The 17,218-nt window shown below is 44.1% G+C and overlaps 1 protein-coding gene across 1 annotated transcript; it reads left to right on the forward strand.

The window, feature by feature from the left end:
• Positions 1-5,534: 5,534 nt before the first annotated feature.
• Positions 5,535-8,723, forward strand: LOC121315280 (E3 ubiquitin-protein ligase SHPRH-like). The gene is made up of 3 exons (XM_041249318.1): positions 5,535-6,007; positions 7,990-8,070; positions 8,204-8,723. The coding sequence occupies exons 1-3, from the start codon at positions 5,798-5,800 to the stop codon at positions 8,231-8,233; spliced, it is 321 nt and encodes a 106-aa protein (XP_041105252.1). The 5' UTR covers positions 5,535-5,797; the 3' UTR covers positions 8,234-8,723.
• Positions 8,724-17,218: the final 8,495 nt, after the last annotated feature.

A 17,218-nucleotide genomic window follows, 5' to 3' on the forward strand; every position in this document is an offset into this window, starting at 1 on the left:
GTTGGTTTGATGCCATCTACTGTCGGGAGGCTGAATCACAGACCGAAATCCCTTTGACTCATCACATATCCCACCCCTCAGAGTGGAGCCGAAGGAACACTCGGAAACCTCTAACCCTTCCCTTTTCCCTCCCTCCCGGGAAAAAAAATTAGCATTTTGATGTAACTTACCCGCACAATACCTTATTTGAAAGGCGAAGGGTTGGAGCGCCAGGTACCACCGCGTAATCCTAGCGTTTGAATCCTTCATCGTGTCTAACCACTTTAAAGAAGCGTGATCTGTGATGAGTACAAAAGGTCGTCCCAGAAGATAGTATTTTAAAGATTCCACTGCCCATTTCACTGCCAGGCATTCTTTCTCCACTACCGAATACCTCTGTTCTCTGGGCAGTAACTTCCGACTGATGTATAGTATCGGGTGTTCTATACCATCTCTCTCCTGGGACAGAACCGCCCCCAGACCAGTCTGCGATGCATCTGTCTGCAGGACGAACTCTCGGCTGAAATCCGGGCTTATTAATGCTGGGGCCTGACTCAAATTAGTTTTAATAGATTCAAAGGCTGTCTGACACTCTGCACTCCACTTAATTTTATTTGGAGCGTTCTTTTTAGTGAGATCAGTGAGAGGGGCGGCTATAGTGGAAAAGTGTGGAATAAAGCGGCGGTAATAACCAGCCAACCCTAACAGTGATCTCACCTGGGTTTTCGTGGTAGGTACCGGTGAATCCAACAAAGCCTGGACTTTTGAAACCAACGGTTTCACTCTACCCTTACCCATTATGAAACCTAAATATTTAGTTTCTTCTTTTCCAATAGCGCACTTTGCCATGTTCGCTGTGAGCCCCGCCCTCCTCAGAGACTGTAAGACGGCTTCTAATCTAGTCAAATGTTCTCTCCAGGAAGAACTATAAATGACTACATCATCGATATACGCAGCTGCATACTCTCGATGAGGTTGTAAAACCTTGTCCATTAGTCTCTGAAAAGTAGCAGGCGCTCCATGAAGTCTGAACGGCATAGTACAAAATTGAAAAAGACCCTCTGGGGTTGAAAATGCCGTTTTCTCACGAGAGGCTTTCGTTAATGGAATTTGCCAATATCCTTTCGTCAGATCCAGAGTTGAAATAAACCGAGCTTGCCCCAGCTTGTCTAAAAGTTCATCTACTCGAGGCATGGGATATGCATCAAACTTGGAGATAGCATTCACCCTCCTAAAATCGATACATAATCGTAGTGACCCATCTGGCTTGTCTATTGGTACTATTGGGCTACACCACTTGCTTCGGGAAGGTTCAATTACCCCAAGTTTCAACATACACTCCACCTCCCTTCGAACAGAATCTCTCCGACTCTCTGGAATGCGATACGGTCTCTGTCTAACTCTTAGACCTGGCGGAGTGATAATAGCATACGTTCTTCCAGGCACATTAGAAAACACATCACTGAACATATTAATTAGATTGCTTACCTCTTCACGCTGATCAGGAGTTAATTGTTCCCCCATCGGGACCTCAATTGCTGATTCTGGCTCAATTGAGGGTCCAAAATCCTCTCCCTCCTGTACAGGAGATATAAAATGGACTTCCCGTTCTTTCCACGGTTTCAGGAGATTAACATGATAAATTTGACTTTCTTTCCGACGCCCAGGCTGTCGGATCTCATAATTGACTTTACCAATTGCTCGAATAACCTGAAAGGGACCCTGCCATTTAGCAAACAACTTAGATTCCGATGAGGGCAACAATAACAACACTTTATCTCCAGGTCAGAAGTTCCGAATTCTTGCATTTTTATTGTAGCTTTGTTGCTGCTTCTGCTGTGCCACTTTGAGATTGTCATGTGCCAATCGACCGACTAATTCTAAGCGATCGCGTAACTGCAACACATATTTTACTACATTTTTAGACTCCTTTGACTGTTCTTCCCAGCCTTCTCTTATGAGATCCAAGATACCCCGCGGCTGCCGACCGTACAAGAGCTCAAACGGGAAAACCCCGTTGAGGATTGTGGTACCTCGCGAACTGCAAAGAGCAAGTAGGGAAGCAGTTTAGCCCAATTGTGTTTTTCTTGATCTGCAAAGCGGCGCAACATATTTTTCAAAGTCTGATTAAATCGTTCAACAAGCCCATCCGTTTGAGGATGAAAAACTGAGGTTCTAATTGAACTATTTTCAATAATTTATATAGGTGCTGAATACAGTCTGACATAAAATTAGTGCCCTGATCAGTGAGAATTTCTTTCGGGATTCCCACCCTAGAGAATATTTTTACCAATTCATTGGCTACAGCTACTGCATTCATAGAGCGTAAGGGAACAGCTTCTGGATATCTCGTTGCGTAGTCCACTACTACTAAAATATACCGATATCCTGACTCTGTTCCCTCCAGAGGGCCTACTAAATCTATACCAATCCTTTCAAATGGTAGCCCAATAATTGGAAGTGGAACCAGAGGTGCGGGGCGAACTGACTTAGGGGCAGCTAATTGACATTCAGGACACTCCGATACATACTTCCGCACAAGACCATAAACCCCAGGCCAAAGAAAACCGGGCCAGAATTCGTTCCTGAGTCTTTTCAGTTCCCAAATGACCTGAAAATGGAATGTCATGCGCCAATCTCATGACTTCTGACTGAAAAGGCCTAGGAACCAATAACTGTTTTACGAGCTGTCCCGTCCCGGGAGCCCGGGTTATTCTATATAATAAGTGCCCAGATACAGAAAAATGCGGAAATACCACCGGTTGTCCTTCCTGCATATCCTTCCCCTCGATATATCTAACCTGTTTCCAAGCATACTGTAACGTGGGATCATTTTGTTGTTCATATCCCAAGTCAATATCTCGGTCCCAATGGTTAGGTACACAGAGAGGAGTGTCTTTTATTACATGACCTTCCACCTCAGTAACCTCGCAGCCCCGGTTACACTGAATACCTACTCCCTTTCCTTGCCGTTTAAGTGATTGGTTTACTTTTGTGTCAGACCCCTCCCCTTGTCGTCTCAGAGTTCCCTCATATTTTTCCACCCGACGCTCTCTTTTTGTTTTTCTTGGGCGGATTTTAGGGTTAAACAGGTCGGATTGCAACGGAAAAATCTCGCCAATTGTTTTCTCCTGTTGCTTTAATTGTCCCCTGGTAGAAACTAAGACCATTTCCCGACCTAAAATACGATCAAAAAACGGCCAGTCTCTTCCCAGGAGAACAGGGTATGGTAAACATTGCGCTACAGCCACTTTAACGTAAGCTGAATAATCACCTACAATAAGTCTAACTTTAGTGGTGGGATAAACCCGAGTTTCTCCATGAATACAGGAGATAGCCACTTTACCCTGTGGCTCCCAGGCTACCCCATCCAAGAGAGCTTGCCGAATCAATGTTTGTGCACACCCAGAGTCCGCAAATGCGTAAGTACTCTTTCCCCCGACCTGTACTCTTAACTGATAAGGGCCCTCCCGACATTCCCCAGTGTTCCTACCTGTTACTGCTGACCAGGATCTTGTCGCCAGGTCCACCTTTATTACTGGACAATTCCTGGCAATGTGTCCAGGCTCATTACATTGGTAGCACACTTGGTTAGGAGGCATCAACGGAGTTAATCTGTCCTGCGAGTCCGCGACCGGCAGGTTAGGGGGATTCTCTCTCGCCCAGGATGGGGCTACCCTCGACCTCCATGGTCTGGAGGTCTGGTTACCCCCTCTGGGCTTCATTGGTTGGTTGGTCCGAGTTAGTTTAGGGGCAGGAGTGGGGTCTGACCCGGCACCTTCGTTCGCGTCTTCGTAGGCCTCCGCCAGGAGGATGGCATCCTCGAGAGTGGTAGGTCGATTCCTCTTAATCCACTCTCGATTCCCTGGCGGTAGTATAGACGCGAACTGTTCTATAACTATTTTCTGCACCAGTTCTTGGGGTGTATGTTCTTCTGGCCGCAGCCACCGGGTGCACTGATCTAAAAGATATTGTCCCGCAACCCGGGGCCGCATCCCCTTGGACAGCTGGTATTCCCGGAAACGGCGCCGGTATGTTTCCTCTGTGATCCCGAGGCGTGAGAGAATGGCTTCTTTTACTTTAACATAGTCCCCTGCATTCGTGGCCGTCAGGGCTCGATACGCTGCCTGAGCTTCCCCTGTCAGGCAGGGTGCCAATTTCATGGCCCAGTGTTCCCTAGGCCACTCTGCAGCCTCTGCCACTCTCTCAAAAGTAATCAAGAAAGCCTCGGGATCATCTTCCGAGGTCATCTTCTGAAGTTTTGGCTGAGCTGCAAACATCCGGGCAACCGCTCTCTCTGATGTTGATATTGATAGTTTTTCCACCAACTGTCCAAAGAACTGGGCGAGCTGTTCCTGGTGCCGTGTCTCTCTCTCCTCTCGCTTCTCCTCCTGCTCCCTAAACATTGCCAACACTGTAGCTGGATCCATTTTCACTTCTGACACCATGTGTGAGGCGAGAGTGTATTAAATGGAATGTCCAGACAGTAATTTATGTGTACAGAAATAAAATAATTTATTTTTATTATCTATACACAACAAAATAATTAAATAACAAAATAAAACAAAATGGTGTGAGGGAAGGAATGCAGGGGTGAAATCCAAAATCGATCGTGATAACTCGTCTTTAATCGTCTTCGTGGTAAACCATACATAAACAAAAAAAGACAAAAGAAATGTTAGTGTTTTTTTTTTTAAATCCCGCTGCACCAAACTAGTCTCTCCCTTCACCCGTTACTCCTCCTATTTTACTTTCGGACCAACCCAGAACACAGTAGTGCGTTCCTTTTAGTATGTAATGTCCTGCCTCTGTAGTCAGTGGAACACCAATCCCCAACTGACAAGTGTCCTTATCCTTCACTTGACTCCAGTGGCTGGAATTTACATACTCATACTTCCGCCCCTCAAAAGATGACTTTTGCCATGGTCACGAGATCTTGGTAAGGGAAGGGGTCCCGAGTTGGTTTGATGCCATCTACTGTCGGGAGGCTGAATCACAGACCAAAATCCCTTTGACTCATCACAGTCATATATCAAATGAGTGTACACAGACTAGGCTTCCATAGAAAAAATGTTAAATAGTATGAGGCTCACCCTGTTCAATACAGATAACATAAACCACAGAAAATGAGAGGTGCTTTATAGAAGAAGAAAAAACATTTGTTTGTAAAATTTCTTTTAGCATGGCCAGCTCAAGTGTGACAGTATACAACAAAACTTAAACATGAAGGGAACATGAACATTATTTATTTTTATTTTTTTAAACAAATTGGATAATAAATAAAGGAATTATGGCCATATATACAAAAGGAACCAAAAGCAACCAAAAAAAAAACCTGAACAATTGAAAAATGTTAAAGAAAATTATTTGTCCCACGGACCCTGATCATGTGGCACAAGATGAAGCTGTTCATTTTGGCTTGAATGGTCATCAAGGTGATGACCATGGTAAACTAACCCTAATAGCTCTGGTCTCATGCATCTAATCCACAAACACAAAAAACAAATATATATTTATCAGAAAATAGGTAATTGTGCCTTGGATGTTGCCATTTTTCTTCATTTGTAAAGATTTTTTGTGGAAATGTTTGTTTGCTGCACCGACGTAGGTCTCCTAACATGGTCCAGTACAGCTCTGATTCTTTCCAAGCAGGGCTGTCTGTCACAGTGCCTGAGTAAAAAGATTTAAAGGGTCATGTTGCCGGCGAGATTTTTAACATAGTTAAGAGGAGGAGAATTTGAGCTATACTGTAGATCAAAAGTAGCATAGTGTTGGACAGGCTAATACAGGGCAGGCTAAGGAGTCAGAAATTTTCGGAATGTTTTTGTTTCTATGGTCTCACCCCGTTTTAACATGCGAGCACTACTTTTGTAATGAGTGCATAGCTATCATTGTGGAGCAGTACAGCACTGGGATCCACAGGAGGGCCATCAAGTGTGCCATCTGCAGACAGACCACCTCTCATAAAGAAATCTCCTATGTGTTCACAGCTGAGACTACAAAACAGGATGAGGAGATCTCTGTCAAGGTAACCAAAAGCAAAAACCAGTGATAGATCACTGTGTACAAAAAAAACAAAAAACATATTAATTATTTCTAGCCCTAATATGTCATTTATCAGACCAGATTGTGTGATTCTAGATGTCCATGCCAGTTATTTATCAGACCAGATTGTGTGCTTCTAGATGCCCATGCCAGTTATTTATCAGACCAGATTGTGTGCTTCTAGATGCCAAAAAGTGATTGTGTTGTTTTTAATTTCAGTTTAGACCACCAAGCTAATTTCATTTAAGAGCTCAAGAAGTTAAAAGCTACTATAACCCCCCCCCCCCCCCCCCCCACACACACACACACACACCTGTGTGTGTGTTAGGTCCATTACCATGATAATATCTGTATCACGTACGTGTGTGTGTGTGTGTGTGTGTGTGTGTGTGTGTGTGTGTGTGTGTGTGTGTGTGTAGAACAGTGCCTTTTCTATTCTAATGAATAGATTGAGAATTAGTCATAGCTCACACTGTGCGTGTTTTGGCGGAGATCAGCAGGGGGGGACTTGCCTTTCATAGCTGGGTTGTTGTGTTCCAACCTTTTTTTTTATTTTTATTAGAGTAACAGATTACTCTGAGCTGTCAGTGAACCTTAGGGGCTCTCTAGACCTTGCAGTCAAGAATTTCTTATGGTCAAGTAACTCCTGAGAACAGAAATTACTAGTTATGATTAGGGGTCTACCTAAATCGCGAGTTTGTGGATTTCGCAGAAATTCACCTCTTTTAGGGGCCATACTGAACAGCTATGGAGAGGAAAATAAAAAGAAACCTTGTTTAAATGAACTACTGCACAACGCAAGAGACGCAAACTACGTATCTTCCTTCTGTAGATAGCCAATTTTTATTCCTTTGCCGTTCTATGTGCATTGCACTTAAGCAAAAAAACGTCCACAAATGACATTTACAAAAAAAAATTCTCCAAAGCGGTTAACATTGGTGTTTACTATTCAAATGAGAACGAAGCTAATGATCGTTTCAAGATATTTCCCAAAGAAATAGCGATCGATTGTATTTTCTCCAAAGACACATTAAGGTATGCAAAACAATTACCTCCATCTGCATGTACAGTTTCTTTGGGAAATACTATGAAGCGATCATTAGCCGAAATATACTTTGCTTTTTCTCTCGTCCATTTCTACTGTTTTACCTCCAATGCTGAAAACTAGATTTTAGCAACCTAAATGAAAACAATGCAGCACCAACTTTTGTCCCACCCCCTACTGCACAGTACAGGTCACAGAAAAGCAGTATAGTCAACAACAATTCATTTGAATAGTAAACAACAATGTTAACAGCTTTAGAGTTTTTTTTTTTTTTTTTTTTTTGTAAATGTTATTTGTGGAGGTTTTTTGTTTGTTTATTTTTTGCTTAAGTGCAATGCACACAGGACGGCGATGGAATAAAAAAGGGCTATCTACAGAAGGAAGATACGTAGTTTGCATCTCTTGCGTTGTGCAGTATTTTATTTAAACAAAGTTTCTTTTTTTTTAATCTCTCCGTAGCTGTTCAGTATGCATTGGCCCCTAAAAGAGGTGAATTTCACGGTGACCCCACAATTTCACGATTTCCGTGAAATCGCGATTTAGGTAGACCCCTACTCATAAATATACAAGAGAATCTGACATTCTACTCCCAGTCCGCCTACTGGTGAAAGCTGTCAGCTACATTTAAACCAGATTGGTGCTTTTTTTTTTTTTTCTTTTTTTTTTTTTTATCCAAACACATAGAAAACATGCATTTTCTTATAACATATTTTTTTCTGTAATGAATGACTGAAAAAAGCAGTCAGATATCAAAGGCTCTTATACTGCTGATAAGGGCCTCTGCACCTTTTTTTCTTCCTATTTACTTTTACTTTGAAATGTGTGTTTGTCTATCAGCGTTATTGGGAAATGGTGACTGTGTTTCTGGAGTAGGGTTTTATTATCATTTAAAACAGCTCATGTTAACGTCTTCTTTTCAGGCCAACTGTTGTTCACAGGTTTCTAATCAGATCAACCGTAGAGGAAAGAATGCAGACCATGTTGAAAACAGCAGAAAGAAGGTAAGCCCTTGGAAAAGGCAGATGCCATTGGAGGCCTATGCTGTAGATTCTCTGAATGTTCATGATAATAAAACTGAACTTTTAAATTAAACTTTGTTTAGATAAATAACTTTATTCCCTTTTGTTTTTCTAGCCACGGCACCACCTCCATGAAGCAGTCTGAGGCGTCTGTGCTGATAGTAGTTGACCTGGCAGATCTGTTCACTGAGGACACTGAAGCTCTAGAATGATACCTGGCAGAGACTTTAATAATGAAATAGCAACACTATAAGAAGGATGCTTTTAACAGCAGTCGGCTACATTGTAAACCCCAAAATCATTCTAAATAAATTAAATCAAGTTACATTAACTTATTCAAATTTTATTCTTAACACTCATCCATTTTAAGTTAGTTGAACATTCAAATTTACTTTACTTGTTCAAAGGGGACTAGATTCCCATCAGCCCTTGTGGGACTTATACAATTTATTTTTGGAATTGTTTGTTGTTTATTGTGTTGTGTTTGCTTGTCTCTTGTGCCCCCGTCTGCTCCCTTACATATGTTCTCCTTGTGTTGTGTGTGGCCACCCCCGATCGGTGGTCAGTCTGCGGATGTGACCTCCTCCCTTCTCCCTCTGTCTACATCTCTGGTTCCAACACTTGTAAATGCTGCCATAAGCCCATAAGCAGAGGTGCTGCAATGGTAGCTAGTAAATAGCTTGTTGATTGCACATTTGTTATTGTTTAAATAAAATAAAAATGTTCAAACTAACTTGACTGTTAAAAAGTAAATCTAACTCAAATGGATTAAGTTACATAAATATATATGTTATGAGTTTAGTCAGCTCCAAAACAAGTTGTAACAAAAACTAAACTTAATCATATTAAGGCAATGACTTTACTCAATTTTTTTGAGTAAACTTGACTAATCAGGGTTTATGGTGTATACAGGCCAGATTGTTTATAAATATATTTTACCAGCAAAAGTAACACATAAGGTATAGGGTACTTTTTTATGAGTTACTTGAAGAATTCTTGATCACACTGAAATAATTCTGTGTTACAGGACAGTCTAGTATGTATCCCACAAAGTTCAATACAGAATTAGGATATTTAATGTACATCTCGTAATACTAAAACCCCAGCTGGGCTTTAGTAGACATTAACGATAAGGATATTGTTGTAAAATTCCCAATTTATAAACAGAACATTTATTTAAACAATGTAATTTTAGTGTGCATATTTTTTTTTTTTTTTTACATCGGACAAGGAATACATGTTTACATCCAAATGTAAGCATATTCCTGCTGTAGTTGTTTGAAAAGGTACTGTTAAAAAAAAAAAAAAAAGTTTACTTTTGACTAACGTGTGATGAAATAAAAAAAAAACATTGAATACATGTTAAATACATGAAATACGTGTTTATTTAGCACAAATAGGAACAAATACATGTGTGTGTGTATATATATATATATATATATATATATATATATATATATATATATATATATATATTATTTATCCTGACCCTATTTTTTTTATTATTATTATTTTAAATAGCAGTTTTGTCACGCGTCAACAACTGGGGAATTGAGCAACCAGAGAACAGCTTCAACGCACCTGGTCCAGCAGGGTGAAGCAGTATCCAAAATGACAGAGGTAAAAAATAAAACTTGCCTTGGAAAAATACCCAGGGTTTTATGACAAAAAATTATAATGATACATATTTGAAAGAGAATGCATGGCAGTCCATTTCAAAGCCTGGTTAGTATGATTTGTTGCCATATGTATTGAAGTACACCATCCACTTGATATACTGCGGGTGTCCGGGCCCAGGGAGCGGACGTCACTGCCCTGTTTTGTATATTTTTGTGGTGTGCAGTACGAAATAAAACGAACAGTAATTCTAGATTAATTTGCCTATGTATATGTCAGCCAAGGCATGCGCAGTTCGACAGTAAAAATGGGTAGCCAACTCTAGGACCGCGATATAGCCGAATCTGCAGTACAGCGAGGGGCGATATAATGAGGGGTGGGTGTACCATCAAAGTAGGCACTCATAATTTCCATGTTATGTTGACAGATATGTACCAGTCTTGTTAATAGTTTTGTCAATAGCAGTTTTAATAGTTGTATAGAACTGGCAGTTTTCCAATCTGTCACATCGCATCTGTGTCGCTTCGTGTATGTATGGTCATGACGCTGCGAAAGTATTTTGTTGCCCCCCTGCCAAAAAAAATTGCATTTGGTGTGTAATGGCCTTTTACAAAAAGCAGAAAGTGCGTGTTTCATTATAGTTGCATCCATTTTGTGTCTGGTTTCAGACACATTTCACCCAAAATGTAAAGTTTTAAATGGTTTCCAGAAGCATGCATCCAGATGTTTTGGTTTAATTTATGCTGCGCAGACATTAATATCCCATAGCAACATGACACAAAAAACCCCAAAATCTTACACTTCAGGTAATCTAAATTCTACAAACAAACTCTGAGCTGAAGTAGCAGCAATAATCATGCACTTTACAAATGGGAATGTGGTTGTTGTTGTTTTTTTTTTTTGTTTTTTTTTTACAAAATGCCAGTTTGTGCCACTTTTCAGGAAATCTATGAATTTAATTTAGCAACCCAGTATTACTTAGAAAAATAGGTACATACCATGCACAATTACCTTTAGTATATTGTAACAAAGTGCCCGCCCCTGTGTATATTATCTGTTATGTGTTGCGTGTGGTGTGTTTAAATGTTGGTGTATAGTCATTGGTACACGGGATATAAACGGGTCTGTGTAACACGAGTGTTTAAAATGTATATGTGTATTTAGGCACGAGGATTGCACAGCACTTCACGTGCAAGTAAAATGTAGTAATATGTGAGCACGGGGAATTGCACTTTATTAATTCACGTGCTGGGATTCAAGTGAATAATTAATTGGTAATTGAATCCCAGCACAATAGTATATATAGATGCACGTTGTCACATACTGGGGTTGGGTGTTCGGTGAGCGGAGAACGGGATTGGAGACGGAGAAAATAAGCAGTAGCAGTAGCAGTAGCAGTAGCAGTAGCAGTAGCAGTAGCAGTAGCAGTAGCAGTAGCAGTAGCAGTAGCAGTAGCAGTAATAATAATAGGGGAAAGTATCCGCTCACCGTGTTTGTCAGTGTCTGTGCGTGCACCGTTTTGTTAAGTTTAGTCTGTTTTTGTTTGTCTATTTATTTTGGCGTAGAGTGCCGTGTCCTGTGTTTTTCGTGTTTGTGTAAACCTTTTATTTTGTATTAAACCGGCGCCAACAGGCGTCTTCATCATTTCATTTCATCCGTCCTGTGTTTTGTGTATTTCATTACCTTTCCTGGTTCTGACGCCGCCCACTTCGGCCGTCTCTGTGACACGTGGTGTCCTGCGTGGGATTTAACAGCGCCTCCAAGCGTCAGACCAGGAGAGGTTTTTTTTTTTTTGTGTGGGAGAAAAAAAAAAAAAAAAAAAAGGGGCGTCTTTGGATTACAAAAAAAAAAAAAAAAAAGAAAGAAATGGGGAGAAGCAGGAAAGACGATAAAGAGGTGAGGGACAGGGAGGAGGAGTGCCGCCTAAGGGCCAGACATCCCCGGCGATGTAACCAGTCCTTGCCGGGGTGCCTCCTCTGCAACCAGGACCATCTCTTTGCCAATTGTCCCTTCCGCTGCCCCTACCAGGAGGGAGAGGAGGAACTGCCGCAGGAGAGGAAGGTGAGGAGGTGGCAGAGAAGGGGAAAGGGGAAGAGGAAGGCAGAGGTCCCACCGCTGTCTCCACAGCCGCACCAGTCCCCTGCAAGTGAGGGAGAGCCGCACCAGTCCCCTGTAACAAGGGGAGACTACACGCCGCTCCCACCTCCACCACCAGGAGACTACACGCCGCTCCTACCTCCATGGGCAGGCGCAGAGCAGCAGGAGCTGCCTCTGCCTCCGCCACCTCCACCGGCAGGAGCAGAGCAGCAGGAGCTGCCTCTGCCTCCGCCACCTCCACCGGCAGGCGCAGAGCAGCAGGAGCTGCCTCTGCCTCCGCCACCTCCACCGGCAGGCGCAGAGCAGCAGGAGCTGCCTCTGCCTCCGCCACCTCCACCGGCAGGCGCAGAGCAGCAGGAGCTGCCTCTGCCTCCGCCACCTCCACCGGCAGGCGCAGAGCAGCAGGAGCTGCCTCTGCCTCCGCCACCTCCACCGGCAGGAGCAGAGCAGCAGGAGCTGCCTCTGCCTCCGCCACCTCCACCGGCAGGCGCAGAGCAGCAGGAGCTGCCTCTGCCTCCGCCACCTCCACCGGCAGGGGGAGAGCAGCAGGAGCTGCCTCTGCCTCCGCCACCTCCACCGGCAGGCGCAGAGCAGCAGGAGCTGCCTCTGCCTCCGCCACCTCCACCGGCAGGAGGAGAGCAGCAGGAGCTGCCTCTGCCTCCGCCACCTCCACCGGCAGGGGGCAGAGCAGCAGGAGCTGCCTCTGCCTCCGCCACCAGCAGAGGGTGAATGCCTGCTGGGTCCCTTTCCACCAGCAGAGGGTGAATGCCTGCTGGGTCCCTGTCCACCAGCAGAGGGTGAATGCCTGCTGGTATCACTTCCCCCACCAGCAGAGGGTGAATGCCTGCTGGGTCCCTGTCCACCAGCAGAGGGTGAATGCCTGCTGGGTCCCTGTCCACCAGCAGAGGGTGAATGCCTGCTGGTATCACTTCCCCCACCAGCAGAGGGTGAATGCCTGCTGGGTCCCTGTCCACCAGCAGAGGGTGAATGCCTGCTGGGTCCCTGTCCACCAGCAGAGGGTGAATGCCTGCTGGGTCCCTGTCCACCAGCAGAGGGTGAATGCCTGCTGGTATCACTTCCCCCACCAGCAGAGGGTGAATGCCTGCTGGTATCACTTCCCCCACCAGCAGAGGGTGAATGCCTGCTGGTATCACTTCCCCCACCAGCAGAGGGTGAATGCCTGCTGGTATCACTTCCCCCACCATCACGAGGAGAGGAGCTGGAGCTTCCTCTGCCTCCACCTCCATCAGGGGGAGAGGAGCAGGAGCTGCCTCTCCCTGCACCACAAGGGCCAGGACTAGATGCTGGCGGTCCTCAGCAGCCCTTGCATAGGCTGCTGAGGGAAGCACGGGGAAGAACCTCCCGGCTGCAGTGGCCGAAAAGAGGGCCAACACCCGCACCCCAGCTTGTCCTGACTGCCAGCCTCGCTTCGCCCAAGGATGCCAGCCTCGCTTCGCCCAAGGATGCCAGCCTCGCTTCGCCCAAGGATGCCAGCCTCGCTTCGCCCAAGGATGCCAGCCTCGCTTCGCCCAAGGATGCCAGCCTCGCTTCGCCCAAGGATGCCAGCCTCGCTTCGCCCAAGGATGCCAGCCTCGCTTCGCCCAAGGATGCCTCTGCATCGCCTGGGGTTGCCCGCCGCTCTGCATCGCCTGGGGTTGCCCGCCGCTCTGCATCGCCTGGGGTTGCCCGCCGCTCTGCATCGCCTGGGGTTGCCCGCCGCTCTGCATCGCCTGGGGTTGCCCGCCGCTCTGCATCGCCTGGGGTTGCCCGCCGCTCTGCATCGCCTGGGGTTGCCCGCCGCTCTGCATGGGGTTGCCCGCCGCTCTGCATCGCCTGGGGTTGCCCGCCGCTCCGCATCACAGCCGGAAGTACTGTGGCCGGAACCCCACGAAGGGGAGCTGCCGGCCACGAAGAAGGGGGAGGAGGTCTGGAGACCGCCAACCCCAGCAGCAGTTTTGCTGCCGGAGGAGGGGGAGGAGGTCTGGAGACCGCCAACCCCAGCAGCAGTTTCGCTGCCGGAGGAGGGGGAGGAGGTCTGGAGACCGCCAACCCCAGCAGCAGTTTCGCTGCCGGAGGAGGGGGAGGAGGTCTGGAGACCGCCAACCCCAGCAGCAGTTTCGCTGCCGGAGGAGGGGGAGGAGGTCTGGAGACCGCCAACCCCAGCAGCAGTTTCTCCGCCGGAGATCGTGGGGGAGGTCCGGAGACCTGCTCCCTCTGCAGTTTCTTCCCTGCAGGAAGAACGGTGGTTGAAGCCCCACCAAGGGGAGCTGCCGGCGCCGAAGGAGGGGGAAGGTCAGGAGACCACACCCCAAGCAGCCTTTCCGCTGCTAGGACTACCCTGGCAGGAGAATGCTACCCTGCTGACAGCATTACGACCTGTGGGCCCCTGGAAGCCTCTGGTCCTGGCCAAGGACTTTGGGCGGGACTTTTGGGCTTTTAAGGGGGGAGGTGGCCATTGAGGCCATGTGTGCTTTGCACAAGGGGGGTATATGTAACAAAGTGCCCGCCCCTGTGTATATTATCTGTTATGTGTTGCGTGTGGTGTGTTTAAATGTTGGTGTATAGACATTGGTACACGGGATATAAACGGGTCTGTGTAACACGAGTGTTTAAAAATGTATATGTGTATTTAGGCACGAGGATTGCACAGCACTTCACGTGCAAGTAAAATGTAGTAATATGTGAGCACGGGGAATTGCACTTTATTAATTCACGTGCTGGGATTCAAGTGAATAATTAATTGGTAATTGAATCCCAGCACAATAGTATATATAGATGCACGTTGTCACATACTGGGGGTTGGGTGTTCGGTGAGCGGAGAACGGGATTGGAGACGGAGAAAATAAGCAGTAGCAGTAGCAGTAGCAGTAATAATAATAGGGGAAAGTATCCGCTCACCGTGTTTGTCAGTGTCTGTGCGTGCACCGTTTTGTTAAGTTTAGTCTGTTTTTGTTTGTCTATTTATTTTGGCGTAGAGTGCCGTGTCCTGTGTTTTTCGTGTTTGTGTAAACCTTTTATTTTGTATTAAACCGGCGCCAACAGGCGTCTTCATCACTTCATTTCATCCGTCCTGTGTTTTGTGTATTTCATTACCTTTCCTGGTTCTGACGCCGCCCACTTCGGCCGTCTCTGTGACAATATTCATAAAAATGACTCAATACAGACTTTACATCTTAAAGGAAAGACTATAGAATAAGATAACTTGTTTTAAGGAAGACCTTTACAATAACTGCAGTATGGCAGTGTTAAAAAATTGTTTTCATCAAGTGACACATTTCTGTTTTTGTCCTGTATATTTTTCTAAAGGTTTAAATAGTGTTTTGATTTTAAATGAGCACTTTATCATTTTTGCACTGTCTGTTATATTTATTGTTGTTTTTGGAGTGTGCCAGGATTCAATGTATAGATTTACTCCTTTCATAAGACACTCCTCTAACCCAGCCATAACAATAAATCTTGGACTGCCTTCTTCAAGCGTCTTCATTTACTGCTAGGGCTGTTCTAGTAGCATGCACATCATTCCTATAAAGACAACAATCAGACCATAATTAAAAAATACATGGCAAATTAAATCCATTGTCAACAAAATGTTAAGTGTTAAACACTGGTCACAAAGCTAGAACAAATACTAAATAACGGGTATAACTGGAACATAAGTTTACATTTTTTAAAGGCACTGGCATAGTTAACCCTAAGCACAGCACATAATCCAGGACCAAAGGCACTTCCTCACATAAAGAGTGGTGAGGATATGGAATGGGTTAACTAATCATGTTGTTGAGGCATCACTTTGATCCTTTAAGCCCCAGGTTTTGAGACTAGTTAGCTACTCGGAACTGAACAATCTTAGATGGGCCGAATGACCTCTCATATGTACATTTCCTAATGTTTCTATTATCTTGACTAAAAGCAATAGCCGTTGTGAAGGTGTCAGGTTACGTCTTGTAGATAATATAATATAGCACCCAGAGGTGTTCTTAGATTTCTCCAACAGACAATACTTAAGGACCCAGCTCCTAAATATAAGGCAGGTGCCAGGTAGTAAAGAAATGTGAACCGGACTTTGTTACATTTGGCCAATGAGTTAAGGAAACCGGTGTAATCTAGACGACATAGTTATGTGATTACAATCCTGAGGGTCATTTGGAAAGGAGAGATAAATCCCCAAGTAGTATAAATGCAGTACACATACCCATTGGACTGTATTATACTATACACTTAATATTTGACTGAGAGTGTAGCGCTCACACTCGTGTCAATGGCACAGTATTCTAACTATTTAAACCATGACAGTTTCTGTATAGCCAGATTAAGCACGCTAATATCAGGTTTTCTGTCTTTTTTATTTAGATTCAATGACATTATGTGTTGATAAATGGTCGGTGGCTACCTCTAATCAAGTTACACTCTTTCTATGACAGACCCTAATAAAGCAGAATGTACAAGAAATACACTCTCAACTTGACACCAAATAATAGTCATGCAATACATGTCCAATTTACTGAAATCATTCAACTGTATTTTATTATCTTTAATGATGGTAATAAGGAGGTCAGTAAGTCAGTGCTGGTGGAAAACCCCAGCAGGATGATACTGTGTTGAAATGTCAGGAGTGATTTTGCAATGTTTATTTCATTTCAATAGACCCCATCTTTTTCTCTTCCTTGTTATACCGTACAAGAGCAAAAGTACTCAAATAATACTTGTTTATTTTTTTTTCACACTATCTTCTATTTGAACACACTGTGCCCCAAAACCTTTAGGTTAGTGTGAATGTACATTTAAATACTAAGTGTAGACCTTAACTATAGTGCACTAAATCTCTGTTTGGCCAGATTTGCTGATTGATGCCAGTTCCTAAGGAACTTTTAAATTGTATATTAGCTCATGTACAAAATGGCTCCAAATAAATCAATAGTTTCTTATTGCATTTGATCAAAAAGGAGGATTTTCATCCTCTTTTCATTATTTATTCTCTTAATGTTATATATATATATACACACACACACACACACACACACACACACACACACACACACACACACACACACACACACACACACACACACACACACACACACACACACACACACACACACACACACTATATTAGTTGTTTTTTTTATTTTATATTACCAGTATTATTTGGTGTAATTTACTGTATGTCGTAAAGTTTTATTACAGAGCTATTTCTTGCTCAGCCATGTCACCTGAAACACCTTTTGGGAACAAGTCATTGACGCTGCCACATGCCATATAAAGTGTCTTTAGTTCAGTGGATGTATAATGGATTCTTTTAGAGTTTTGCCAGGAATAATTGACAATTGACTTTAACATTTGGCTTTAACATTTGGGCTTGTTGTATTTGCAAGACAAAGAAAACATGAGTAATTGTCAATAAAACCTTTCCAATAAA

This window comes from Polyodon spathula, chromosome 5 (assembly GCF_017654505.1).
Source record: "Polyodon spathula isolate WHYD16114869_AA chromosome 5, ASM1765450v1, whole genome shotgun sequence".
Taxonomy (NCBI): domain Eukaryota; kingdom Metazoa; phylum Chordata; class Actinopteri; order Acipenseriformes; family Polyodontidae; genus Polyodon; species Polyodon spathula.

Excerpts from the sequence above, each read along its gene's own strand:
- LOC121315280 (XM_041249318.1), top strand. The coding sequence starts at position 5,798 with ATGTTTTTGTTTCTATGGTCTCACCCCGTTTTAACATGCGAGCACTAC. Across the intron at positions 6,008-7,989 it reads ATGAGGAGATCTCTGTCAAG|GCCAACTGTTGTTCACAGGT; the intron begins GTAACCAAAAGC and ends TCTTCTTTTCAG. Across the intron at positions 8,071-8,203 it reads TTGAAAACAGCAGAAAGAAG|CCACGGCACCACCTCCATGA; the intron begins GTAAGCCCTTGG and ends TTGTTTTTCTAG.